The following is a 21,598-nucleotide window of genomic DNA, read 5'->3' on the forward strand; positions in this document are numbered from 1 at the left end:
TGCGACCCCAGGCCAGCGGGACAGTGGAAACATGCCCTGTTGACTAATTGAGGCAGAAAAGTAGGTGCCGCTGTGACGGCCTGTACTTAGTGTGTTCAAAGACCTCAGGGATCAGGGCGTCCTAAAATGAGAGCTTATCAGTTCAACCCTTCTTTTTCTTATTTTGACAGGTGACAGAGAGCCCTTTTAAAACTGGATTTTATGGGCACATACTGTGTTTACTGGGGCTTCCAATATGCCTGCCAATACAGGAGATGCAGGAGACATGGGTTCGATCCCTGGGCTGAGATGATACCTGGAGAAAGAAATGGCAACCCACACCAATATTCTTGCCTGAAAAGTTCCATGGCAGAGGGGCCTGGTTGGCTACAGTCCATGGGGCAGCAGAGAGTCAGACACAAGTGAGCATGCACGCACTGTATTTATTTGGTTATTATTTATTTATTGTTGTTTAGTTGCTGATTCATGTCCAACTCTTTTGCGATTCCCATGGACTGAAGCCCACCAGGCTCCTCTGTCCATGAGATTCTCCAGGCAAGAATACTGTAGTGGGTTGCCATTTCCTTCTCCAGGGGATCTTCCTGACCCAGGGATCAAACCCAGGTCTCCTGCATTGCAGGTGGATTCTTTACTGCTGAACTGCTGGGGAAGCCCCAGGAGGCCCCTTTAAATTTTTAAAAGTTTTGGCCTTGCTTAAGGAAACATAAAATCCAGTGTCAACTTAAAGCACTAAGTTTAGATTTCTTCTGTGCTCCAAATCTGAAATGGAGGGTGGCCAGGACAAGCACGTGGCAGACTTTTGTTGTGGGTGGAAGAATGAGATGGATAAGAGAGAACCCGCTGCTGACCAGGCAGCTCCTGCTGCCTGGACTGACGGCTCTCAGCCTGCATCCAGCCCTGTCCTGTCCTCAGGTCCACCCCCTCCTTGTCTATACTGCTTCTACCAGTCTGCCTGGGAGACTCTCCCCGTCTATACGGGCCACCCAGACTCTGCTCCTGAGTCATGGATTTTCTTTCCACTCATGAGACAGCCTTCAGAGTAGGGATGCCTGATCTTGGAGCTTTCTCAGGAGAAAGAGTCCCTCCCCGGACCACAGTATTTTCTGCCGCACTTGGGTGCTTCCTGACCTCATTCTCCTAAAGATGACCAGGACCTTACAAATGTCCCTCCCCAACATCCTCACCACAGCTGAATGAGAGTTCCCAGCATCCACTTCCTGGGGAAATGTGTCCCTGACACTGACTTGGGAGGAGAAGCTCTGGGATTCCAGGGGAATGATCTCTGTGCCAGCCTGAAGTTTGAGATGGTCTTAGTTACAGAGTGGGACACTCGGTCTTTCATGGGCAACTTGAAAACCTAATCTCCCCACCCCTGCCGCCCCCAGAAGGCAGTCCGCTCTCTGAGGATGCATTCTGAGTGACAGCCTCCCAGAGTGTTCAAAAGGTTCTTTAACAATTCTGTATTAATGTCAGGTGCTGTTCTAAGCAGTTTTCAAACAGTCAGTCATTCACTCCTCACTCCAGCCTTTTGCGGGAGGGAAGGTATAGTCTCTGTTTCACAGATGGTGAAATTGAAGCCTGGGGACGAAGTATTAATAATTTGCCTGAGATGTCGCAGGTGGCCAGTGGCAGAACCAGGTTTCACACCCGGGCTGCTGGCTGCCCAGCTCAGGTTCTCAATCGCCCATCTCACGGCCCCTGCATCTTGCCAGCTGACACTCAGGATGCAGAGCACTCCAAACGGATAGGAAAAAGCCACTTCTGACCCCAGACAGTGAGCGTGTCGTATGTCAGCACTGACAACACTTCCGTTCTCTATTTCTTAGTCTTCTCTGAGCCTTTGGCCCTAGACTCTGTGTCACTTAGACAAAGGATTTGTGCTTGCTAAAGGTTGGGCAGAGTCCTGCCCGCTTCCAGCAGCCACTCCTGTGCCTCCTGCATTCAGACAGTGATTAGCTGGCTCCCGTACCAGTCTCCCCAGGGCACTGCCAGGGCGGGAGTGGGGGTGCTGTCCAAGGTCACAGGCCAGAAAAACCCCTGCTGTTTTCAAGGCCTCAGGACCCCAGACATCCCACCAGTATCCCAGGTAGGTTAGGATGTGGCCTCATCGCTCAGGTAGTACAGGGAGGCTCCTAGGCCTTGCCCTGCCTGTGGGTTCTGATGGGGATGCCAGGAACAGGAAGAGAGAATTCAGTCACATTGTGAGATGCTGGAAGCTATGAAATATTTAAAAATATTTATTTATTTTGACCGCACTACGTCTTAGTTGCGGCAGTAAGGCTCAGTAATTGCAGGCTTGGCAAGCCCGCACATGCGCTAAGGCATGTGGGATCTTAATGTTCCATGAGGGATAGAACCCACGTCCCCTGCGTTGAAAGGTGGATTCTGAAACACTGGACCACAAGGGAAGTCTCTGAAATATTTATTTTTAATGGTAAATTAGTGTGTATTACCTCAGCCTTGTAAATGCTTTTATAAAAACCACCAAATAGAAAGATAATCCATGGGCATAGTTTTTATGTTAGTCTCATCCTTATTAATTGGTCCCGATTTGCTTCTAGCTGTCCACACTACCACCGTTGGCCTCTAAATGTCTAAGCTAAGAAATCTCAACATCCACCAGGTGCAAACCAGGGTTTATTCACAAGCCCAGACTTGGCCATTTGTTGCTGTTGCTTAGTTGCTCAATCCTGTCTGACTCTTTGCGACCCCATGGACTGTAGCCCGTCGGGCTCTTCTGTCCATGGGAGTTTTCAGGAAAGAATACTGGAATGGATTGCCATTTCCTTCTCCAAGGGATCTTCCTGACCCAGGGATCGAACCCGTATCTCCTGCATTGGCAGGCAGATTCTCTACCGCTGAGCCACCAAGGAAGCCCAAGACTTCCCATAAAGGCAGCCAAATAGAGAATGCTGAATCTAATTTAATTAGGATAGCAACGTCCTTTTCACTCCTTCTGATTTCCTGAACATGTAGGCTGGTACTTACATTCATCAGTGGGTGTTTGATCCTGCTGAATTTTGTTGTTGTGGTTATCGACATTGTCCTCTCCTCCCCTCAGAATAGACTGCCCTGGGCATTGCATTTCACTTTAGTTTCTGGGTCAAAAAAGACTCACATGAGGAACAAAATCCAGAAACCTGAATTCTAGTTTGGATTCCAGTGTGTGTTTTCTGTAAATTTGTAAACTTGACCAAATGATCTGTAGGGTTCTTCTACAGAAAGGAATGATTTGTCAGACTGCTCTAGAAAATATATAAGAAACTACTAGCTGATAAATATGGGTTCTCTCTTTTTTTCTTTTAAGCTTGAGGATAGATCTTAACTCTTTCTGTGGTCCAGGCAAACAAGATTCTTGTTCCTTGAACTGCTTACTGAGCTTTTTCTTATCTTTTATGCATCCATATTGTTATCCTTTAAACTCTCCTTAAGCTTTCCATGCCTGTCTTTTAAAAAATGCTTGGCAAGACATTTTCATCAGGATTTATTTAAGTCGGTGTGAAATAGAATTAAGAGTTAAAGAAGATGTCTTAAATGGAACTTATTTTCAGTTTCCATTAGTTGCCGAGACAGAACTGTAGTTTTCCCTGTAGAACTAGTGGGATTCTTTAACCTTTTGAGGATGGATTGCACTGACAGAGAAAATTCAGAGAAGCACACAAGGGATTGTATGTCCTTTGATAGGTTTGTATCTCTGCTATAGAGTTTTCTGATTACAGGTGCTGTGGGGATCCTCATTTTTCCCGGTTTGCATTCCACATGCTCGTAATCATACTTGGGTCTTGGAAGTGTTTCAGGAGACCACGGTGTGCCATCAGGTCCTCAGGACCAGTGAGCCTGCGTTACTGTCAGTCACCTTAGGACTTGCAGGAGCCCGCTTAACACTGGTGCATCAGATGGTTCATTTGGGTCCAAGATCTTGTCTCACCTGCTGACTTTTGCTTTTGTGTTTCTTTCCTCCCAACTCTGCTCCCCAGAGTCACCCACCTATGTCGTCTCATCTGCTCGGGTAACGTTTCTCTCTGGATGGACGTTGAAGGTTCTAATTCTACCAGATTCCTATGACTCTGAGTCTGTCTTCTCTGTGGGGAAAACCTACCAGCTTTCCTTATCAGTCTTTTCCCCTCTCATGAATCCAGGAAGGGAGGACAAAGCATAGCTTAGAGAATACATTCTAGCATTTTGGTAAGGTTTTTATTCAAGTTAAATTTTCCTGGCATGTGGCCTTCTTTAATTAAGAAAGTTACAAAATCAGGATTAAAACCAGGCTCTTCCACACTTTTCTTTCTCCCTCTGATCCTTGCCATTATCTTGAAAGAGACAATTCCATATCAGTTAACACCTATCTAGAAACCAATGGAAAACGCAGCATGTGGAAAAATTCTCTTTTTTTTCCTGAGAAATGCTTTTAAACTGGCTGATTCTCTCTTGAAGCTTAGAGATGTAGGCTCAGGAGCTATCGGATTTCAAGGTTGTAGGGCAGTATTTAAAATTCTTCTAAGCACAGCTGTTCAGGTCTAGAGGCTGCAGTTTAGCAAGTCATTCACATGCAGAGTCGTTTGTTAGAAAATGATGGAATAAATGATTTTCTGCATAGCTTTTTCCTTCGCGCTGAGTTGGTGTCATTCATTGCCATTTGCCTCTCCCCAGTTATTTTTGTTCTAACATATCTTCCACATTTCGCATTGTGCCTTCTCCTCGTAGCCTCCCACTTCACATCTGCTAAACTAATTTCCCAAACCGCCAGTTTAAGAAAAATTAGGTAGCTTATTATCACTTGTCTCAAAGTTAAGAATACTCCCAAGAACATTTATCCATTCATCCAACAAATAATTGAGGACCCACCAGGCACATGCATGCTTACCAAATCTGGGGGTTAATGATATCTGGAATATACTACCTTTTCCTGGTTCATAAACTCCTACATGATGGTCAGGCATACATGTCTTATATATTCTGTTCCTCTTTGAAGATTCTCAACCTTATGAGTAATTAGTAAGTGTTGAACAGGTACTATAGAGAGTTTAGTGTTACTATGGTATTTTTGTAGGGTTCTCTTCCACACTTAATGCCCTTTCTTTAAAATTTCAACTAGGCTGTTCTCTTCGTAGTGTGAACAAAGAGGTGGCTAAAATATTCTTGCAGTTTATTGATGAGACATTCTGGAAAACTCTATACCTTTCACTTTTCCAGGGAGAAACCCCAATTCAGAGTCATGGTTGCCCAGAGGTGGTGAGAAGGCAGGCAGACGAGGGTGGTGGCGAGTGGACAAGACAACCCAGGTACTATGCAGGGTCCCTTATCCAGCACAGTCTCCCCGAGGATCGGGTGTCAATACTGAAGTTCTAAATAAAGGTTCCCCTCAAAAGAGCTGAAATCCATAGGGGTTGACAGCTTATTATCTTTAGTTCACTAACATCCATGGCGTTCACCGTAGACTCCAGGGTGATTTGAATAGATTTGGGAAGATCAGTCAGCATCTTTGGCTCAGTTTCCCATTTGACAAAATGGCCTGGATCTAACCTAAATCTACATCACAATTTCAAGTAAAAAAAAATTCATCTTCTGTAGTCAAAGACAACAGGAAACAGTAGCTTTGCATTGAAAATCGTGAAGTCAAACTTTAGGCTCTTATTTTTGAGCCTAGCACACCCAAGTCCCCTTCTTTATGAGCCCTTCAATCCATTAAAATTATCTATGTGATTTTACTCCACTCTGCAGTATTTCCACTTTCTTTTTAAAAATTCTGGCCACTGTTAGGAATACACTGTATTGATTACAATGAGAAAGTTACTCTCATAATTCTCTTTACCCCCAAACTGTGCTTATTGAATCAGACTTTCCCAGTGTCCTAGAGTTCCCTTGGCCATATGTGGTATATTATATTCTATTCTCCTGCAAGAATGAATGTCATTTCCAAGATGCCCAAACTATCAACGGGTTAGTTTTAAAGTGCCAGAGAAACTGATTTTTCTGTTATATGATCTAGTCTTATTCATACAAACCTGAGTCTCAAGATCTATGTCTCAAATCATTGTTACTGTAGATGGAAGGTAGTTCAGGATCAGCATGGTAATGCTGTTGAGATGTGTCTTTCAGGCCAAGACAGCTTCACTGATAACTGCTTCTTTGAAGAGTATAGCAGTTAAAAAACTCAGGTTTTAGCCAGCATTACCCATGTTTGAGTTCTGGGTCTGCCACTTGCCACCTGTGTGACTTGGGACGAGATACTTAGTACTTTGACTCCCTCATATGTGACATGGGAGTAATAATGATTGTAACTTGTTGCTGTTGAGGGTTGAAGTAGATAATAGAGCGATTAAAATATCATCTAGCCTGTGGCAAACTCTTAAGTCTTAATTGTGATGATTACCTCAGGAGTTGTTCAGTAACCTAGAGAAAGTATTGACTCTCCCAGGAATTTTTAGTGTGTTTGAGTTGAGTCTGTAAGGTCTCGGTAAAATGTCCATAAGTCCTAATAGCTTACCAGGAGGGTTCTAGCGTCATCTGTTGGTAACTTTTTGTTCCTAAGCATGTGTTGTGTGTTACACTGCACTCTTTGACACCCTCCTTAAGCTGTCACCTCTTTACAGGGGGCTCCCAGACGCCGCCCCTCTCCTAAGACTCAGTGGGCACCTGCTTTCAGATGCCCCTTGTTAAGCCCCTCTCCCTGGATTTTATTGGTTAATATCTGCTCTGTGAGCCCACTTCTGTTGGCTGGCTGTCTTCCCTAAAGCCCCAGATGCTAAGATGCTCAGTGCCTGTTGAAAGAACAAGAGCTGTAGTCTCCTTTTTAGAGACTGAAGTGTTAAAAGTCTCACATTTTCTGGGCTCTCCGCCTTTGAAAGCAGACTGGTTTCTTTTTTCCAGCCTTCAGTCTCCTCAACCCTGCTTTGTGAATTGGAAAACAAAAACTAACCTAAGTAAGCTGTTGTTGTAATGACTGCAGGTCCTCTTGGGTGCCGTGATGTTTGCTGATCTTCCCTGAAAGCTCCCAGGCTCAGGCCTGGCTCGCTGACACCCGCCGGCGGGTCTGGGAAAGGCACTGCGGAATCCCGGGGAGCCAGGCGACCCAGGAGCGCCACCTTGTGGGTGTCATTATTGCTGCCTTTGAGAAGGAGCCAGTGTCCTTCCAACACCCAGTATTCATTCTGGTTTCCCATCTCAGGACCTGGGGAAATGTAGCCAAAAATGAGATTCTAGATAAATTACAAAATGGTTGTTAGGCAAACTTACTGTCCATTGCCTACCTCCTGTTTAAATAATCTACCTCCTGTTTACTGCATGTGCCTTTTAGATGTTTCAGATTTCTTTTTTTTTAATATTTATTTGGCTGTGTTGGGTCTCAGTTGCACGTGCTGGATCTTCACTTGCAGTATGTGGAATCTAGTTCCCTGACCAGGGATTGAACCCAGGCCCCCTGCATTGGGAGTGCAAAGTCTTAGCCACTGGACCACCAGGGAAGTCCCCAGATTTCTTTTGATAGTAGGTACTGTTTTTAACAGGGATTTTTGAATGGCCAATTCTGCATTTTACATGCTCTGGTAAAAAAAAGAAAAAATTACGTTCTAGGTTGTACATCAGAAGATTCCGATTTTTTTCACTAAGGTTTTGAGGAGCTGCTTTTTGCATGATTTTTTTAAGTGGCCCAGTCTTGCTACTCAGAGTGTGAGCAGCAAAACCCAGGAGGTCCTTAGAAAAGTAGAATCTGAGTCCCCATTCCAGACCTTCTGCACCAGAATCTGCCATGATTCGTGGGCACCGGACAGTTTGAGAAGCACAGGTGGAAATAAGATGGAAGATCAGGGTTGTCCCCACGCGGCCATGTCCTTAAGGGCCTCATTTCACCCCATGTGATCACATCCATCAGCCTCAGTGGCCTGGGTGTGAACCGGGTTTATGGTTCCCACCTTGCCTGCCCCTGGATCGGCTGAGGAAGGGCTGAAATCAAACACAGGAGGTCACTTTGAACATGATAAAAGCCTGTGCAAGTGTAAAGGAAAATTCTGAGTGAAAATTCTTGTTTTGTACTTAGCCATCATTAGCTAGGAGAAGGCAATGGCACCCCACTCCAGTACTCTTGCCTGGAAAATCCCATGGACGGAGGAGCCTGGTGGGCTGCAGTCCATGGGGTCGCTAAGAGTGGGACACAACTGAGCGACTTCCCTTTCACTTTTCACTTTCATGCACTGGAGAAGGAAATGGCAACCCACTCCAGTGTTCTTGCCTGGAGAATCCCAGGGACGGGGGAGCCTGGTGGGCTGTCATCTCTGGGGTCGCACAGAGTCGGACATGACTGAAGCGACTTAGCAGCAGCAGCATCATTAGCTAACCTGCTTTATATTAGCTACATGAGCAAAGTGAGTATTCACCCGTAACCATTCATCACACTTCAGATACTGTCTGGGCAGATTTCACCAAGTTTGCAAAGGTCTCTCTTAGGCTAGTCTTCCCAGAGCTCAGAATAATCAAATTACATTCTCTTTTCCTTAACAAGACCTTTCTTCACACAACTTGCCTTCCTGGGGTCTCAGAAGTGTTCCCGCTGTTGAGCCCAGAATGGGCACAGTAGGCACTGGAGAATGCTTGTTGATTAAGCCAGTAATTAGCCCCCAGCGAGGTCCCAACACCGGCTTGATGTCCTTCACACTAATCCATTTATGATAATCAGATTATTTGCATCATTGAGAGATTCAACATAGCTCCAGGACTCAGTCATCACAATAATAAGTATCAAACATTCATTAAGCAAAGATGCTGGATGGCTGAGAAATCCTTTGGTAGTGCATGAAGACTGGGGTAGGTGAGATCATTAGCTGTTTACAAACGTCACTCCCATTACATTTGAAATGGTGGGAGGAGGAGGACAAAGGACAAAAACAGCAGCAAGATATTACTCTCTTTTCCTTGCATACATTTTAAAAATAAAATCAATAGTCAAGAAGTTGTTGGGCAAAAAGTAGGTGAAATTTTAGGAAAACGTATCATCTGAAGGTGTTGCTTGGACCCTAGTGGCTCCTGCTCCTGAAGAAGTGGTACTGATTGTCAAACAGTGAAAGGGAAATACTGAGAAAAATTAATGACACTTTTTCACCAAACTGAGGTTCACAAATATTCAATTCAGGTTAAATTAGGCTTTTGTATTGTCTATAATTTGTGAAATTACGGACTTTATGCCCCCAATTTACTAAATATGGGCTTCCCAGGTGGTGTTAGTGGCAAAGAACCCGCCTGCCGATGCAGGATACATAAGAGACACCAGTTCAATCCCGGGGCCAAGAAGATCCCTGGAGGAGGGCATGGCAACCCATTCCAGTATTCTTCCCATGGACAGAAAAGCCTGGCCGGCTACAGCCCACAGGGTTGCAAAGAGTCAGACACTACCGAAGGAACTTAGTATAGTAAAAGTATGCTTTTTTATTGGATCCATTGCAATGAGCAATATTTTCTCTAATCATTTAAAAGAAATCAGAATGTAGTGCTTCAAAATTACTTTCTCTAAAGTTAAAATGTACTCATAATGAGTAACTTTGTGTAGTAGGGAAAGTAAACCATATGCTGCACGTGCGAAGACAGTCCGTCAGAGTCAGATCTGAAAGCAAGGTGTGGCGGCGTTCAGTTTATCTCTGAGTACCTGATAATCCCAGGATGCTGCCAGGATGCTGTCCATGTTTTACAAGAATACATACAATAAAAGAGTGTGAAAAAACTTGACCTTAACTTTTTGAAAATTTCAAATCAAGAGAAAATGCCGGAATAAAATAAAAGGTGTGGCTACACATCTGGAGTCACTAATGGCTCACATGTTTACCACATGTGTATTCTTTCCCCATCCCTTTCTCACGTTTTCTCTCGCTCCTCCCCTCTCCCCCAGGGACCTGCTCTTAAATAGCCCCAGCAAAGTGATCAAATTCAGGACAATGTAACATGGATAGGATGCTCTCAACTGGTACATAATTCTAAACTGTTGCAGTAATGCCCTGTGTAGCATTTCCCCCTCGATCCTGGATCTAATCCAGGCTCACCTCTTGCATTATCTGTGGTGCCTTTGGTGTCCTTTAAACAGGAACAATTTCTTAGTTTCTTTGTCTTTGATGACATTAGCATTTTTGCAATGTGCAGGCTAGTGCCTCCTCATAATGCAAGTGTGAGATTATGCATTTGGGGCAAAAATACTAAATGATGATTCTTCACAGAACATTACATTTGTGGGCCCATGATGTTGGTTTGCTCCATTCCTGTGACAGTAACTGATCACTGGGTTCAGGTGACATCTGTCAGATTCTCCCTTTGTATTTAATCATTTCTAATGGTGGTGTTGCAGGGGAGAGGGTACTCGACACTATTAATTCTGTTTCCGTATAAATTGTGGCATCTATTCATGATCCTTACCTGATAAGTTACTACTGCTTTGGTCAAAAATGGTGATTTTCTAACTCATATTCCTTTATATTTATTGGAAGTCCACTGTAAAGAATAATTTTCTCTTCTGCCCTCTTCATGTATGTGTCTATTTATGTGTTTGTGGGCATTAGTAGGGGCTTGCAAGTTGTTTTGACTCGGCTGGGTATTACTTACTACTCTCATTCATTTTGGTGTGCATGTGGTCCTACTCACCTTTGCCAGGTGGGTGCCCTTTCATGATCACTCCTATGTTTGTTTGACACGGCCTCATGGGTGTGTATCGTTTATTCTTTAGCATACCTGTATTGAAGTTAATTGCAGAATTTATACTTTGAAAAAGCTTTTTTTTTTTTAAAAGCTATTGCTGTGCCCCAGCTACTGACTCATGGACCAATGGGCAAACAGACAATTAAATCAGCCCTTACAGTACAGTGAGTTATGACAGAGTGCATCATGGGAACACTGAGAACAAGCTCTCCGTGGCTTCGGGTCAACTCAGGAAGGCTCCTAGGATAAAGTACATCACCTCCTCACCCTGAAAGATGAACAGAAATAAACCTGGGGAGAAGGCAGTGCTCCAGGATAAGGGAAGCACACATCCTTTGAGGAATTCCTGTCTCTCAGGGCTCCCCTGGTGGCTCAGATAGTAAAGAATCTGCCTGCAGTGCAGGAGACCCAAGTTCGATCCCTGGGTGGGAAAGATCCCCTGCAGAAGGAAATGGCAAACCAGTCCAGTATTCTTGCCTGGAGAATCCCATGGACAGAGGAGCCTGATGGGCTGCAGTCCATGGGGTCGCAAAGAGTTGGACAGGACTGAGCACAGTACAGCCCAGGAAGCCTGTCAGCAGGGCCCCACCCCAAACCAATTAAGTCAGGATCCCAGGAGGGGGAAGCGTCTAGTTTCCATACATTTTAATTTCCATATGTAGCTTCTAGAGAATTTGTTATGAGGAATGGTGTCATGTGTCATGGAGCTAAACCCTTCGGAACTAAAATCTTAAAAATCCACTTCATTTTTTAGGACTTTGAACTCAACAATGAACTAAAGATGAACGTCTTAAATTTGCTAGAAGAAGTTTTACGAGACCCAGATCTTCTTCCCCAAGAACGGAAAGCCACAGCGAACATCCTAAGGTAAAAGCACTTGTGGGTGCCTGTTAATCACCCTGGCTGATTTGTGCTGTGTTCAAGATGATGGGATCCTCTCAGTCGGGAAGGACGTGTATTAGACTTCTGAAGCACAGCTACAGTTCTGTCCTCACTGGTAAAGCTCCCTTGGGAAGACTTTAGTCTGGGCGACATACCTGTGTGCAGGACAGTTGCTCCTGTCTGTGTGGCAGACAGTAGTTTACTGTAGAACCAAAAGCCGGGAGGATGGTCTCCTGAGGGTCCGGCGGGTGTTGCAGAGGTGTTTTTCCCTCATGTGTGTTCTGTTTATCACACACTCGTGGTTATTGGGGGTGGTGGTTTGTACCATTTCTGTAGGAGTCTCGTGTAGCTGGCTTGTGGCTGTGCCACCATAGAGCAGCTATACATTTTCTTCGCTTATTTCACTGGTTCCGAACCAATTTTACCATCAGTGTCTTCGTTTTTAATATTATTATTATTTTTTTTTTGAATGCAGCGCGTCTTAGTTGCGACACGCATGCTCATTGCAGCGCGCATGCTCTCTAGTTGTGGGGCGTGGGCTCAGTAGTTACGTCACCCAGGCTTAGTTGCCCAGAGGCGCGTGTGACCCTAGTTCCCCAACCAGCGATCTAACCTGCATCTCCTGTGTTGGAAGGTGGATTCTTAATCACTGGACCACAAGGGAGGTCCCTACCGTCGGCTTCTTAGGTGGAGATTTCCACATCCTGCAGGTTGTATGAATTCAGACCCTGCACTTGTGTGTGACAAAGTCTTCAACTTTGGGTTTCGCGCTAGAGGCTGCTTGTGTCCCATTACACCCAGCGGCCAGGCAGGTAACAGACTTTCTCGTGCCTCCTTGAACTGATGAGTGAGCTTTTTCCAGTCCATTCTACATGAAGAGGGCAGCCATTAGTGTCTCTGTGCGGACACTTCAGTTACAGCTTCCAGCTCACTTGTGGCTGTGTGTCTGTCCCTGCGTGGGGTAGGAAGCCTGGTGCCTGCTCCTCCTTTATACCATTCTGACTTTTAGCTCCCTCTGCATCTGCAGTGGAAAGAACCCTTCCTTTCTTCTATGCTTGGCTCTATTGTTTCTTCATTATCCTGAATGCTTGTGTGTAGAGGAGAATCCAGTTTAACTGAATGCATCGTGCTTTTGGAGACCTCTCCAAAAGAAAGAAGGCCGTGTGGAGATGGAGCAGAGCTTGGAGTAATGCAGCTGCAAGCCAGAGAGTGCCAACGAGTGCTAGAAAACTTTCAAAAGCTGGGGGAAAGCAAGGAAGCTGCGGTCCCCAACCTTTTTGCTACCAGGGACTGGTTTTTTTGAAAGACGGTTTTTCCACAGACTGAGGGTGGGGTAGGGTGGGGATGGTTTCAGGATGATTCAAGGGTATTACATTTATTGTGCACTTTATTTCTATTATTATCACATCACCTGCACCCCAGGTCATCAAGCATTAGATTCCGGAGGTTGGGGACCCCTGCAAGGAGGGATTCCTCTGCAGGTTTCAGAAGGAGCATGGCTCTGCCGACACCTTGTGTTTGGACTTCGAGCCTCTAGAACACTAAGACAGTGAATTTCTGTTGTTTCCAGTCACTTTGTTTGTTGTACTTGTTTAGGGCAGCCGTAGGCGTGCTGCAGTCCATGGGGTCGCAAAGAGTCGGACACGACTGAGTGACTGAACTGAACTGAGCTGAGGAAGCCGTTAAGGGTCTTCAGTTTTTCCATTCTATGAAAACATCTCAGTAAACTTTGAGACTCTGTTACTATGCTATCTTCAGATTTTAAAGTTCTAAATACATCTTCAGATAAAGCCTGGTGTCAGTGGATGAGCGGTTACGTCTTTGAGTGACTGCTGTTCTTCTCTTTGTATAAACTGTTGGCTATGCTCTTTGTATTTAAAGCATGGATGATTGAAAACTAGGTTCTGGAAGTGTGGACCCCTAGTGACGTTTGACCAAATAGCTGGCAGGAAAATGGAGGTGATCAGACTGGAAAGGCTGTCAGGCCTGGGCAATTTGAGGCCTTTGTGTTGCTTCTCCCCTCCCAGCACCCATGCCAGGCATCACCGATCAATCCTGAGCACTCTCTGCCTGTGCCCGAAGGTGAGCTCAGAACTCAGCTGACTGGCACTTCTACTTCAGACGAACTTTATTTACCATCCCAGGTCTTTATTAGTCATCAGGCTTTAGATGTACAATTTTTTGTCCTGAATAAGTGACCTAAGAATTAGAGGTGTAAGACCAGTAACGAGTGGAAATTTTAGTAGATGGTCAGCCTGGGACTGTGACATCTAGCCGTCTGATTCTAGCTTTTGCAGGGGGTGACAGGTTTAAATCTTGGCTCAACCACTAATAACTGTCGAGTTTCTTAGTCAATCTTAACCTAATTTTTCTCATTTATAAAGTGGGACTCTAAATACCTACCTCATGGGGTTGTTGTGAAAATCACATGATGTAATATGTGTGAAGAGGTTATACCTGAAACATACTTAGCACTCATGTTACTGCTACAGGCATTGTTATTATTATAAAGCACTGACTCTTGGGAAAAATAGTTTCTGCTGTCAGGGCTCTACAGCCCAAGTAAAACCAGGCTAGATCTTTAGTCAAACTCAACTTGCCTTGAGCTTCGTTATCGTATCTATAGAAAAGACATCATAATAATTTTGAAAACCTATAGTAGAATATAATCTGCAAAAATATTAAATCCCTATACTGTAGTATACCTCGGAGAAGGCAATGGCACCCCACTCCAGTACTCTTGCCTGGAAAATCCCATGGGCGGAGGAGCCTGGTAGGCTGCAGTCCATGGGGTCGCTAAGAGTTGGACACGACTGAGCGACTTCACTTCCACGCATTGGAGAAGGAAATGGCAACCCACTCCAGTATTCTTGCCTGGAGAATCCCAGGGACAGGGGAGCCTGGTGGGCTGCCGTCTGTGGGGTCACATAGAGTCGGACATGACTGAAGTGAGTTAGCAGCATAGCAGTAGTATACCTGAAACTAACACGATATTATAGATCAACTATACTTCAATTAAAAAACTAATTTAATATTTTACAATAGTAAATAAATCAACAAGTGAATGCAATTAAAAAATCATTAAATATATACTTTAAATGGGTGGATTGTTTGGTATGTGAATTATATCTCAAAGTTGTTACCAAAGCAACTTCCACAGTCATAACCTACTTACTACTATTTTGTAAAAGAAAAAAACAAGTTAAAAAAAAAAAAAAAAGCAATTCCACCGATGGGGTGCCCCCTAGCTGCCCATGCAGAATTCCAGCTTCTTGTAGAGTCTTTCCAGGTGTTCTGAAAGTCCCAAGAAATGTGCTCAGGAACGAACCCAGTGATTTTTCTGCCTCAGCACCTTTATTCACGCTCACAGCTCCCAGGCCATTTGAGGGAGACCCCTTCCAGCACCGCCACAGTTTTTGTGGAGATGCTGCCTGCAGTCTTGTGAAGTTACCATTTCCCTATTGAAAAGCTGAGAAAGATGCCACCTGCCCCGTCTCTGTGCCCCCTGGGCCCCAGAGCAGCCTCCCTCAACCCAGAGTCTCTGTCTTTTGTGAAAACAGCTCTTCCCATGTCTTTCTTAGTTCCACATGTTTCACTGTAAGAATTCAAAAGTCACTCATGGAGCCTAGCAGGAAATAGATGTTACACTCCCCTGTCCATTCTCCCACTTCTCACCATCTTTCTTCCCATGAACCCAAAACAAAAGCCTTTGTTTAGCCCTTAACATAGGGACTTATCAACGGAAGCCGACAGATACAGATACTGGTCGGTCACCAGCCCATCAGCTGAGCCAACAGCCAGATCCTGAGTCCTAGTCTGGGTCAGCTGAGCCTCTGGGGCACTAACTTATCTTCCCAACAAGCTAGTGAATAGATTTGTGCAGTAAACCCTGCTACAAGAAAACAACTGGTATTTGATTGAATTTCTCCTGCCAAATAATTCATTCCACTTGCATCATGTTTGAGGATCCCTGGAAAATCCCATGGATGGAGGAGCCTGGTAGGCTATATAGTCCATCGGGTCGGTAGGAGTCGGAGACGACTGAGCGACCTCCCTTTCACTTTTCACTTTCATGCATTGGAGAAGGAAATGGCAACCCACTCCAGTGCTCTTGCCTGGAGAATCCCAGGAACGGGGGAGCCTGGTGGGCTTCTGTCTATGGGGTTGCACAGAGTCAGACACGACTGAAGCAACTTAGCAACAGCAGCAGCAGCAGCCCCAGCACATGAGATTGTGATTATAGGAGGAATACATCATAGATTTGTTTTTAGGGTTTTTGATAATTTTCCATATCAAATACTTATGTGTGTGAAATTTATGTTTTTAAAAATCATATCAGAATAATTAGAAAGCATAGTAGGAAGTAAGACCTAGATAGAACCATCAATTGAAGGAATGTTATCGTTCATGAAATCTCTTTATGAAAAAAAAAGTGTGGGGTATAGGAGAAAGAAACAGAAAGCAAAAGGATTATTTAACAACTCTGAAAAGTGTGAAGATTTTCCTGTTCATTTCTTAATTTGAAAATAAACAGGGAATTACTTTCAGCTGAAACCGAGAGAATTTAGTAATAAACATTTCATTGCATTTGTGGACAGCTGCCTTTGAAAAGTGTGTCAGAGCATGGATAGCAATGGGCTCAAGGAAGCCTGGGAGGAAGGAAAGTCATGCCTGAGAAAGCATGGGAAGGATGAGGTGGTCTGGTAGGTCCCAGTAGCAACATGAGATTAACCCATTCACAAGGTGGGGAGGAGCAGTCTGAGGCAGGCCATGCCACGGACCCAGGCATCCAGTCACAGCAGCAAGCAAGCAGCCCAGAGGGTGTGGAACGCTTCAAGGGCAGAGGCCGGTGCTCTTGACTCTGTTTTTAAGACTACATGATTTCTGCATTTGAAGGGGAAATTTTCTAGCTGTAAAACTTGCATAATCCCACTTCCTCTTAGGTTTTTTTTCCCCTGGTATTGCATTATAGGTCCACAAATATTAAAATGATCATACTGCATGATCGAAACCCAGGATCCCGGAGTACTCATCAAACTCCAAAGTAGTCAGAAGACTAAGCAAATCCATCCTCTATTGGAACTGGACAGAGTTAGGGAAGCCTTCACATCCGACAGGAACTTTTCTGAACATACCTCCCAGTGAATATGTTAGGATTGGGAAGGGTAAAAAAAAAAAAAGTCCTGATATTAAAGATTTATATGTATTCAAGTCATATAACAGTGAGCCATAACACATGTATTTAAATGCATGATACATTAATACAGTACAGTGAAAACTTTCTGTGACGAACCATCCCCACCTCACACAGTGTCATGGGGGTTACTTTATGATGAAGAAGCTTGATTGGCATCAGTAGTGTTATGGCCCTGATTGTGAATAAAAACCTCTGCTGAAGACTTTCATATTCCTCCAATGTTGTCTGACTAGCTGGCTTCTGAATCTATGTAGTATAGTTTTTTGTAGACAACTAGCATGCCACTGAATGAAAAGAAGCAATGATTGACTTCCTGGATGGTCAACTGGAATGGCTTCAGTCATGACAAGGGGACCCACAAACCTCACACAGACCCTAGTAGTATCAGACTTTTTTGAAGAAGAACTACTTTATTCAAATTGTTTCATACAGTAAACCAGATATTCAAATGAACAGGCCAGGATAAATGGTTTCCTTGGTTTCATTAAATCAGTTTACCAGAATCAAAGGAAATTCAGGAGACTGTGTTTCTGTGAAACTTTTACATCAAGCTAAGGTACTCACATGTGGAGGTTTACATGTTTCAGAGCAAGAGTATTTTACGTGTGGGTGTTTATGTATAGCATTTATTTTGTTCAGACCCATTAGAACTTTTACACCAAAATGACATCTTGCCCCTATTCCAAATGGTTGTCAGGGGTTACCTCTCTTACTAGACAGAGTCTGTTCACCTCCTGGCTTGAGAATGTCTTCAAAGATAATCATCCATTAAGTTTTTTACTTTATAGTCACTTCTAATTTTGGTGTAAAGTGTTTTTTGACAGCTGGATCATCCTCACTTATTAAACACATTTCTACATTGTTTTGAGCTATTTCCTTGGTTCACATCTACCTTAAGAATCCAAAACTTGCCATCACTGATGAATTCATGGGTGGGCATCAAATTCTGGGGCTGGTTCCTTAATGATAACACAAAAATCTTTTGTAAAACAGCAACGTCACATGCTGTTTTATGGCAGAGTATACATTTCTATTGGAGAAGGCAATGGCACCCCACTCCAGTACTCTTGCCTGGAAAATCCCGTGGATGGAGGAGCCTGGTAGGCTGCAGTCCATGGGGTCGCTAAGAGTGAGACACGACTGAGCAACTTCCCTTTCACTTTTCACTTTCATGCATTGGAGAAGGAAATGGCAACCCACTCCAGTGTTCTTGCCTGGAGAATCCCAGGAACGGGGGAGCCTGGTGGGCTGCCGTCTATGGGGTCGCAACAGAGTTGGACATGACTGAAGTGACTTAGCAGCAGCAGCAACAGCATACATTTCTATGGTTATCTTTAATCTTGTTGGGGATCACAGATTCCCCCAAAAGAATATAATGGAAGCCATATCCTCCCCCAAAAAAGAAATGCATGAATATATGCACACATTTGTATGTCATTTCAAAAAGGTTTATGGACCCTTAGAGATTATTTAGTGATACTCTAGGGTTAAGAGCTTTTGTTCTAAGGGGCCCTTTTGAAAGAGATAGCCTTTATTTTGATCTATAGAGCAGAGATTCTTTTGAAGAGAGAAATATTAGGTAACTTAATGGGACCAGACATAGCTTGGAACATTAGAGTAAGATCGCTGAGGAAAGGAACATTTGAAAGAAGTGAAATAACTTCTGGACCATTTCTTTCCAAGTAAAGAATATTGCCCAACCTCATAAAAAAGATCTTTTCCACAGCGACGCATAGTTATGTGGCCACTGATCTCTCTCCAGGAACCTAGGCTACAGTAGAAAGAATGACATGCACTTTGGGAAAGAGCTTTCCCCCTGTGTCTGACCCTTAAGTGTGAGGTAACAGTTTTTGGAGAAGGAGTTGTGTTTACTTATTTTTTCCTCACCTTCATCTGCCCCTTAGCATATGGTGACTTTTTCTTCTCATAAATGATATGGCTAATTGCAGGCAAGAGGATTGCCACTCCTATGAGCTGGGAGGATTCTGCTCCCTTGTAAATAGCCTAGAGCTTTTTTGTTTTGTTTTGTTTTGTTTTGGTTTGTTTTTTTTTGTTTTCTTTTTTTAATTTTATTTTATTTTTAAACTTTACATAATTGTATTAGTTTTGCCAAATATCAAAATGAAGCCTAGAGCTTTTGTTGGAGAGAAGGAAGACAGAGGAAAGGGAACTGACCTTTTTCGGTGTGTGTTCTATGCTGGACTCTGGAAGCAGTGCCTTTCGTAAGCCTGCTCATGACAAGCAAGAGCAACAGGGAAGCAAACTGAACCAAACCCTGGGCCAGTTAGTCCATTTCATTGAGCTTTTGTTTCCTCATCTATAAAATGGATATAATAAAGCTTTACTTAAAGCGATTTTTTATGATACAGGAGAGAGTGTGTGTCAGATGGTTAGCATGTTCCTAGCACATAATGGGCATACAGTTACCCACCTCAGTTGATTTTGTATTTTTAAGGGGATAGTTTTGTTTTAATCCATTAAGAACACAACAGAATATCATATCATTGTTGCTTTTTAAAACTAGCATCCTCCAACAGACAGGTACACAGTTGGGCAGTGTTTAAATTTTTTTAATACTTTTAACACATGATTGTGCCTTCATTTTAGGACACCTAAAGTGTTTGGCCCAGATAAAAGTTATATAATCAGGATTAAATAACCCTGGACTCTGAACTCCTGTCGGACATGAAGTATCACTCTCACTCTGAAACCAGCACCTGCCTTAACTTAGGAATTCTTTTAATTCATTTGTCACTGATCAAAAATATATTGGCTGACAGCTGAATAACACCAAGTGTGGGGATGGATACAAGACCAAATGTGTCTTGGGAAAGCCCAACTGGGAAGCAACAGGGAAGAGTTTACCTGCTGGTCTTTGCCTGGCATTGTTCAAACTCTTGATACTTGGAAACTCTCCTGAGCTTCTGGTCTGCCTGTGCCTGGGGAGGGGGCAGCTCTGCATCTTCTGCCTCAGCACCAGCGGTGCGGGGGTCGGGGGGTACAGGGCAGGGGCTGGAGGAGTGTGGACAGAGCACTCAGCCTGTTAGAAACCCTGACTGCCAGCAGTGCAGGGTGCCCGGATTCCTGGCGCAGGTCCTCTCAGTAAGGCAAAGCCCCAGGTCACCCTCTGCTTCGCTCTCACAGTGGGTGTTTTACTTACAACCTTGGGCTTCCCTCGTGGCTCGGATGGTAAAGAATCTGCCTTTAGTACAAGGGACCCAGATTCAATTCCTGAATTGGGAAGATGCTCTGGAGAAGGGAATGGCTACCCACTCCAGTATTCTAGCCTGGAGAATTTCATGGACAGGAGCCTGGTGTCATCTATGGGGTCCCATAGTCAGACACGACTGAGTGACTAACACAGCAATTTTGTGTACAACGGGCTGACTCCTTGTTATAAGTCAGCTCTCTTGATGATCTTCTTCTGCCTTTAACATGTGCATCTTCTGTTTTCTGGACCCCATGTCTTCAACACAAGTCCCCACAGTCTCGTAGACCCAAACCCTCTGACTTTCCACCCTGGGGGAAACTGAACTGCATTTTTGTCGTTTCATTCCTGGCCTGTCTATGTTCTTTTCATGGAGGATATTTTGACTTTTTTTAGGGCCCTTTCACAAGATGATCAAGATGACATCCACCTAAAACTAGAGGATATAATTCAGCTGGTAAGTTGAGCCATAGTCTTATCCTGCACAATTAATTATGTGTGAGACTTAACCTCGCAAAGGCAGGCACTGTGCCCACAGCTGGTAACTGGGGTCGGGACTATATGTTCTATCCCTGAAACTGTGTGAAAGGGACCAGATTTGGCTCAGCGTTTAACATCATGGTCCATGATGTTAATGCTGCCTGATATCTCTGAGCGCTCCACCATTTTCTTCAGAGCTGGAATCCGGGGTGGACTTTGTACTCCAGCAACTGCAGTGAGCTGACGGGTACCTGGCTTCTAGGTGTGTGCCATTCCCTGTCCTCATCTCTTGCAGACGGACTGTCCGAAGGCCGAGTGCTTCGAGACCTTGTCGGCCATGGAGCTGGCTGAGCAGATAACCCTCCTGGACCACATCGTTTTCAGAAGCATTCCCTACGAGTGAGTGTGCACCCACGGCCGCAGCGCCCCCCACCCCCACCCTGCTGCAACCCCACGTGTGTGCACAGAGCTGTGGCTTTTCATCTTATGATGGTTTGGACCCACTTGAATGTCTTTGGGTTCCAGTTTATGTTGAAAATATTGATACAGAAATATTGGAAACCCTCAAGATGGTCACTGTTATGCTTCTGTATGTACTGCAGTTAAACATAGAATGTGAGTTTCTCTGACCACTCACATCCTAATGTTATAGAAACCTTCATGCAGCTGTAACAGTTGTTCTCAGACTTCATGGTGCCTAAAGTCATTCAGGAGACTTGTTAAAAAATGTACATTCCTAGGTGCTTCCCTCAGAGATTCTGATTCTGGTAGGTCTGAGGCCCAAGAAACTTTATTTTCAATGGGAATTCCAGGTAATTCTGTGTGGTCCAGGACTATACTTTGAGAAACATGGATGTTGGGTCAATGCTGTAAATTCCGCTGCAGTTCTTCAGCCACATCCATAAATCTTCAAGTACTGCTGACCGTGGCAACTCCACAGCAAGACAGATTCCCAGGACAGTGCTTGGCACAGAGTGCATGTGGAGTGTGTATGTGGCAAGTGGATGCTGTCACATAACAAGCATCATTGCCTCATGTATAGAGGATGGTGGCTCTTTCAGCCGCCCGCCTCCAGCAGTCCTCCAGCAGGTCCACACACAGAGCCTCTGTTTGGACAAATAACAGCTGTTGGCCCAAATCCTCTGTGAAGTCCTAGCTGA

The 21,598-nt window shown here is 44.3% G+C and overlaps 1 protein-coding gene and 1 non-coding gene across 6 annotated transcripts in view; one reads left to right on the forward strand and one right to left on the reverse strand.

Annotated features, from left to right (window-relative positions):
• Window positions 1-21,598, forward strand: part of RASGRF2 (Ras protein specific guanine nucleotide releasing factor 2) — a 274,907-nt gene that overhangs the window by 230,981 nt on the left and 22,328 nt on the right. For all 5 annotated transcript variants that reach the window (XM_070793986.1, XM_070793984.1, XM_070793985.1 and 2 more), the window contains 3 exons: window positions 11,426-11,538; window positions 20,355-20,415; window positions 20,734-20,837. In XM_070793986.1, the coding sequence (XP_070650087.1) occupies window positions 11,426-11,538; window positions 20,355-20,415; window positions 20,734-20,837 (278 nt within the window). The remainder of the gene's footprint in view (window positions 1-11,425; window positions 11,539-20,354; window positions 20,416-20,733; window positions 20,838-21,598) is intronic.
• On the reverse strand, window positions 7,391-7,463 carry TRNAG-CCC (transfer RNA glycine (anticodon CCC)). The gene has a single exon. It is a non-coding gene; the product is annotated as a tRNA-Gly (tRNA).

Source organism: Bos indicus, chromosome 7 (genome assembly GCF_029378745.1).
Source record: "Bos indicus isolate NIAB-ARS_2022 breed Sahiwal x Tharparkar chromosome 7, NIAB-ARS_B.indTharparkar_mat_pri_1.0, whole genome shotgun sequence".
NCBI classification, from domain to species: Eukaryota; Metazoa; Chordata; class Mammalia; order Artiodactyla; family Bovidae; genus Bos; species Bos indicus.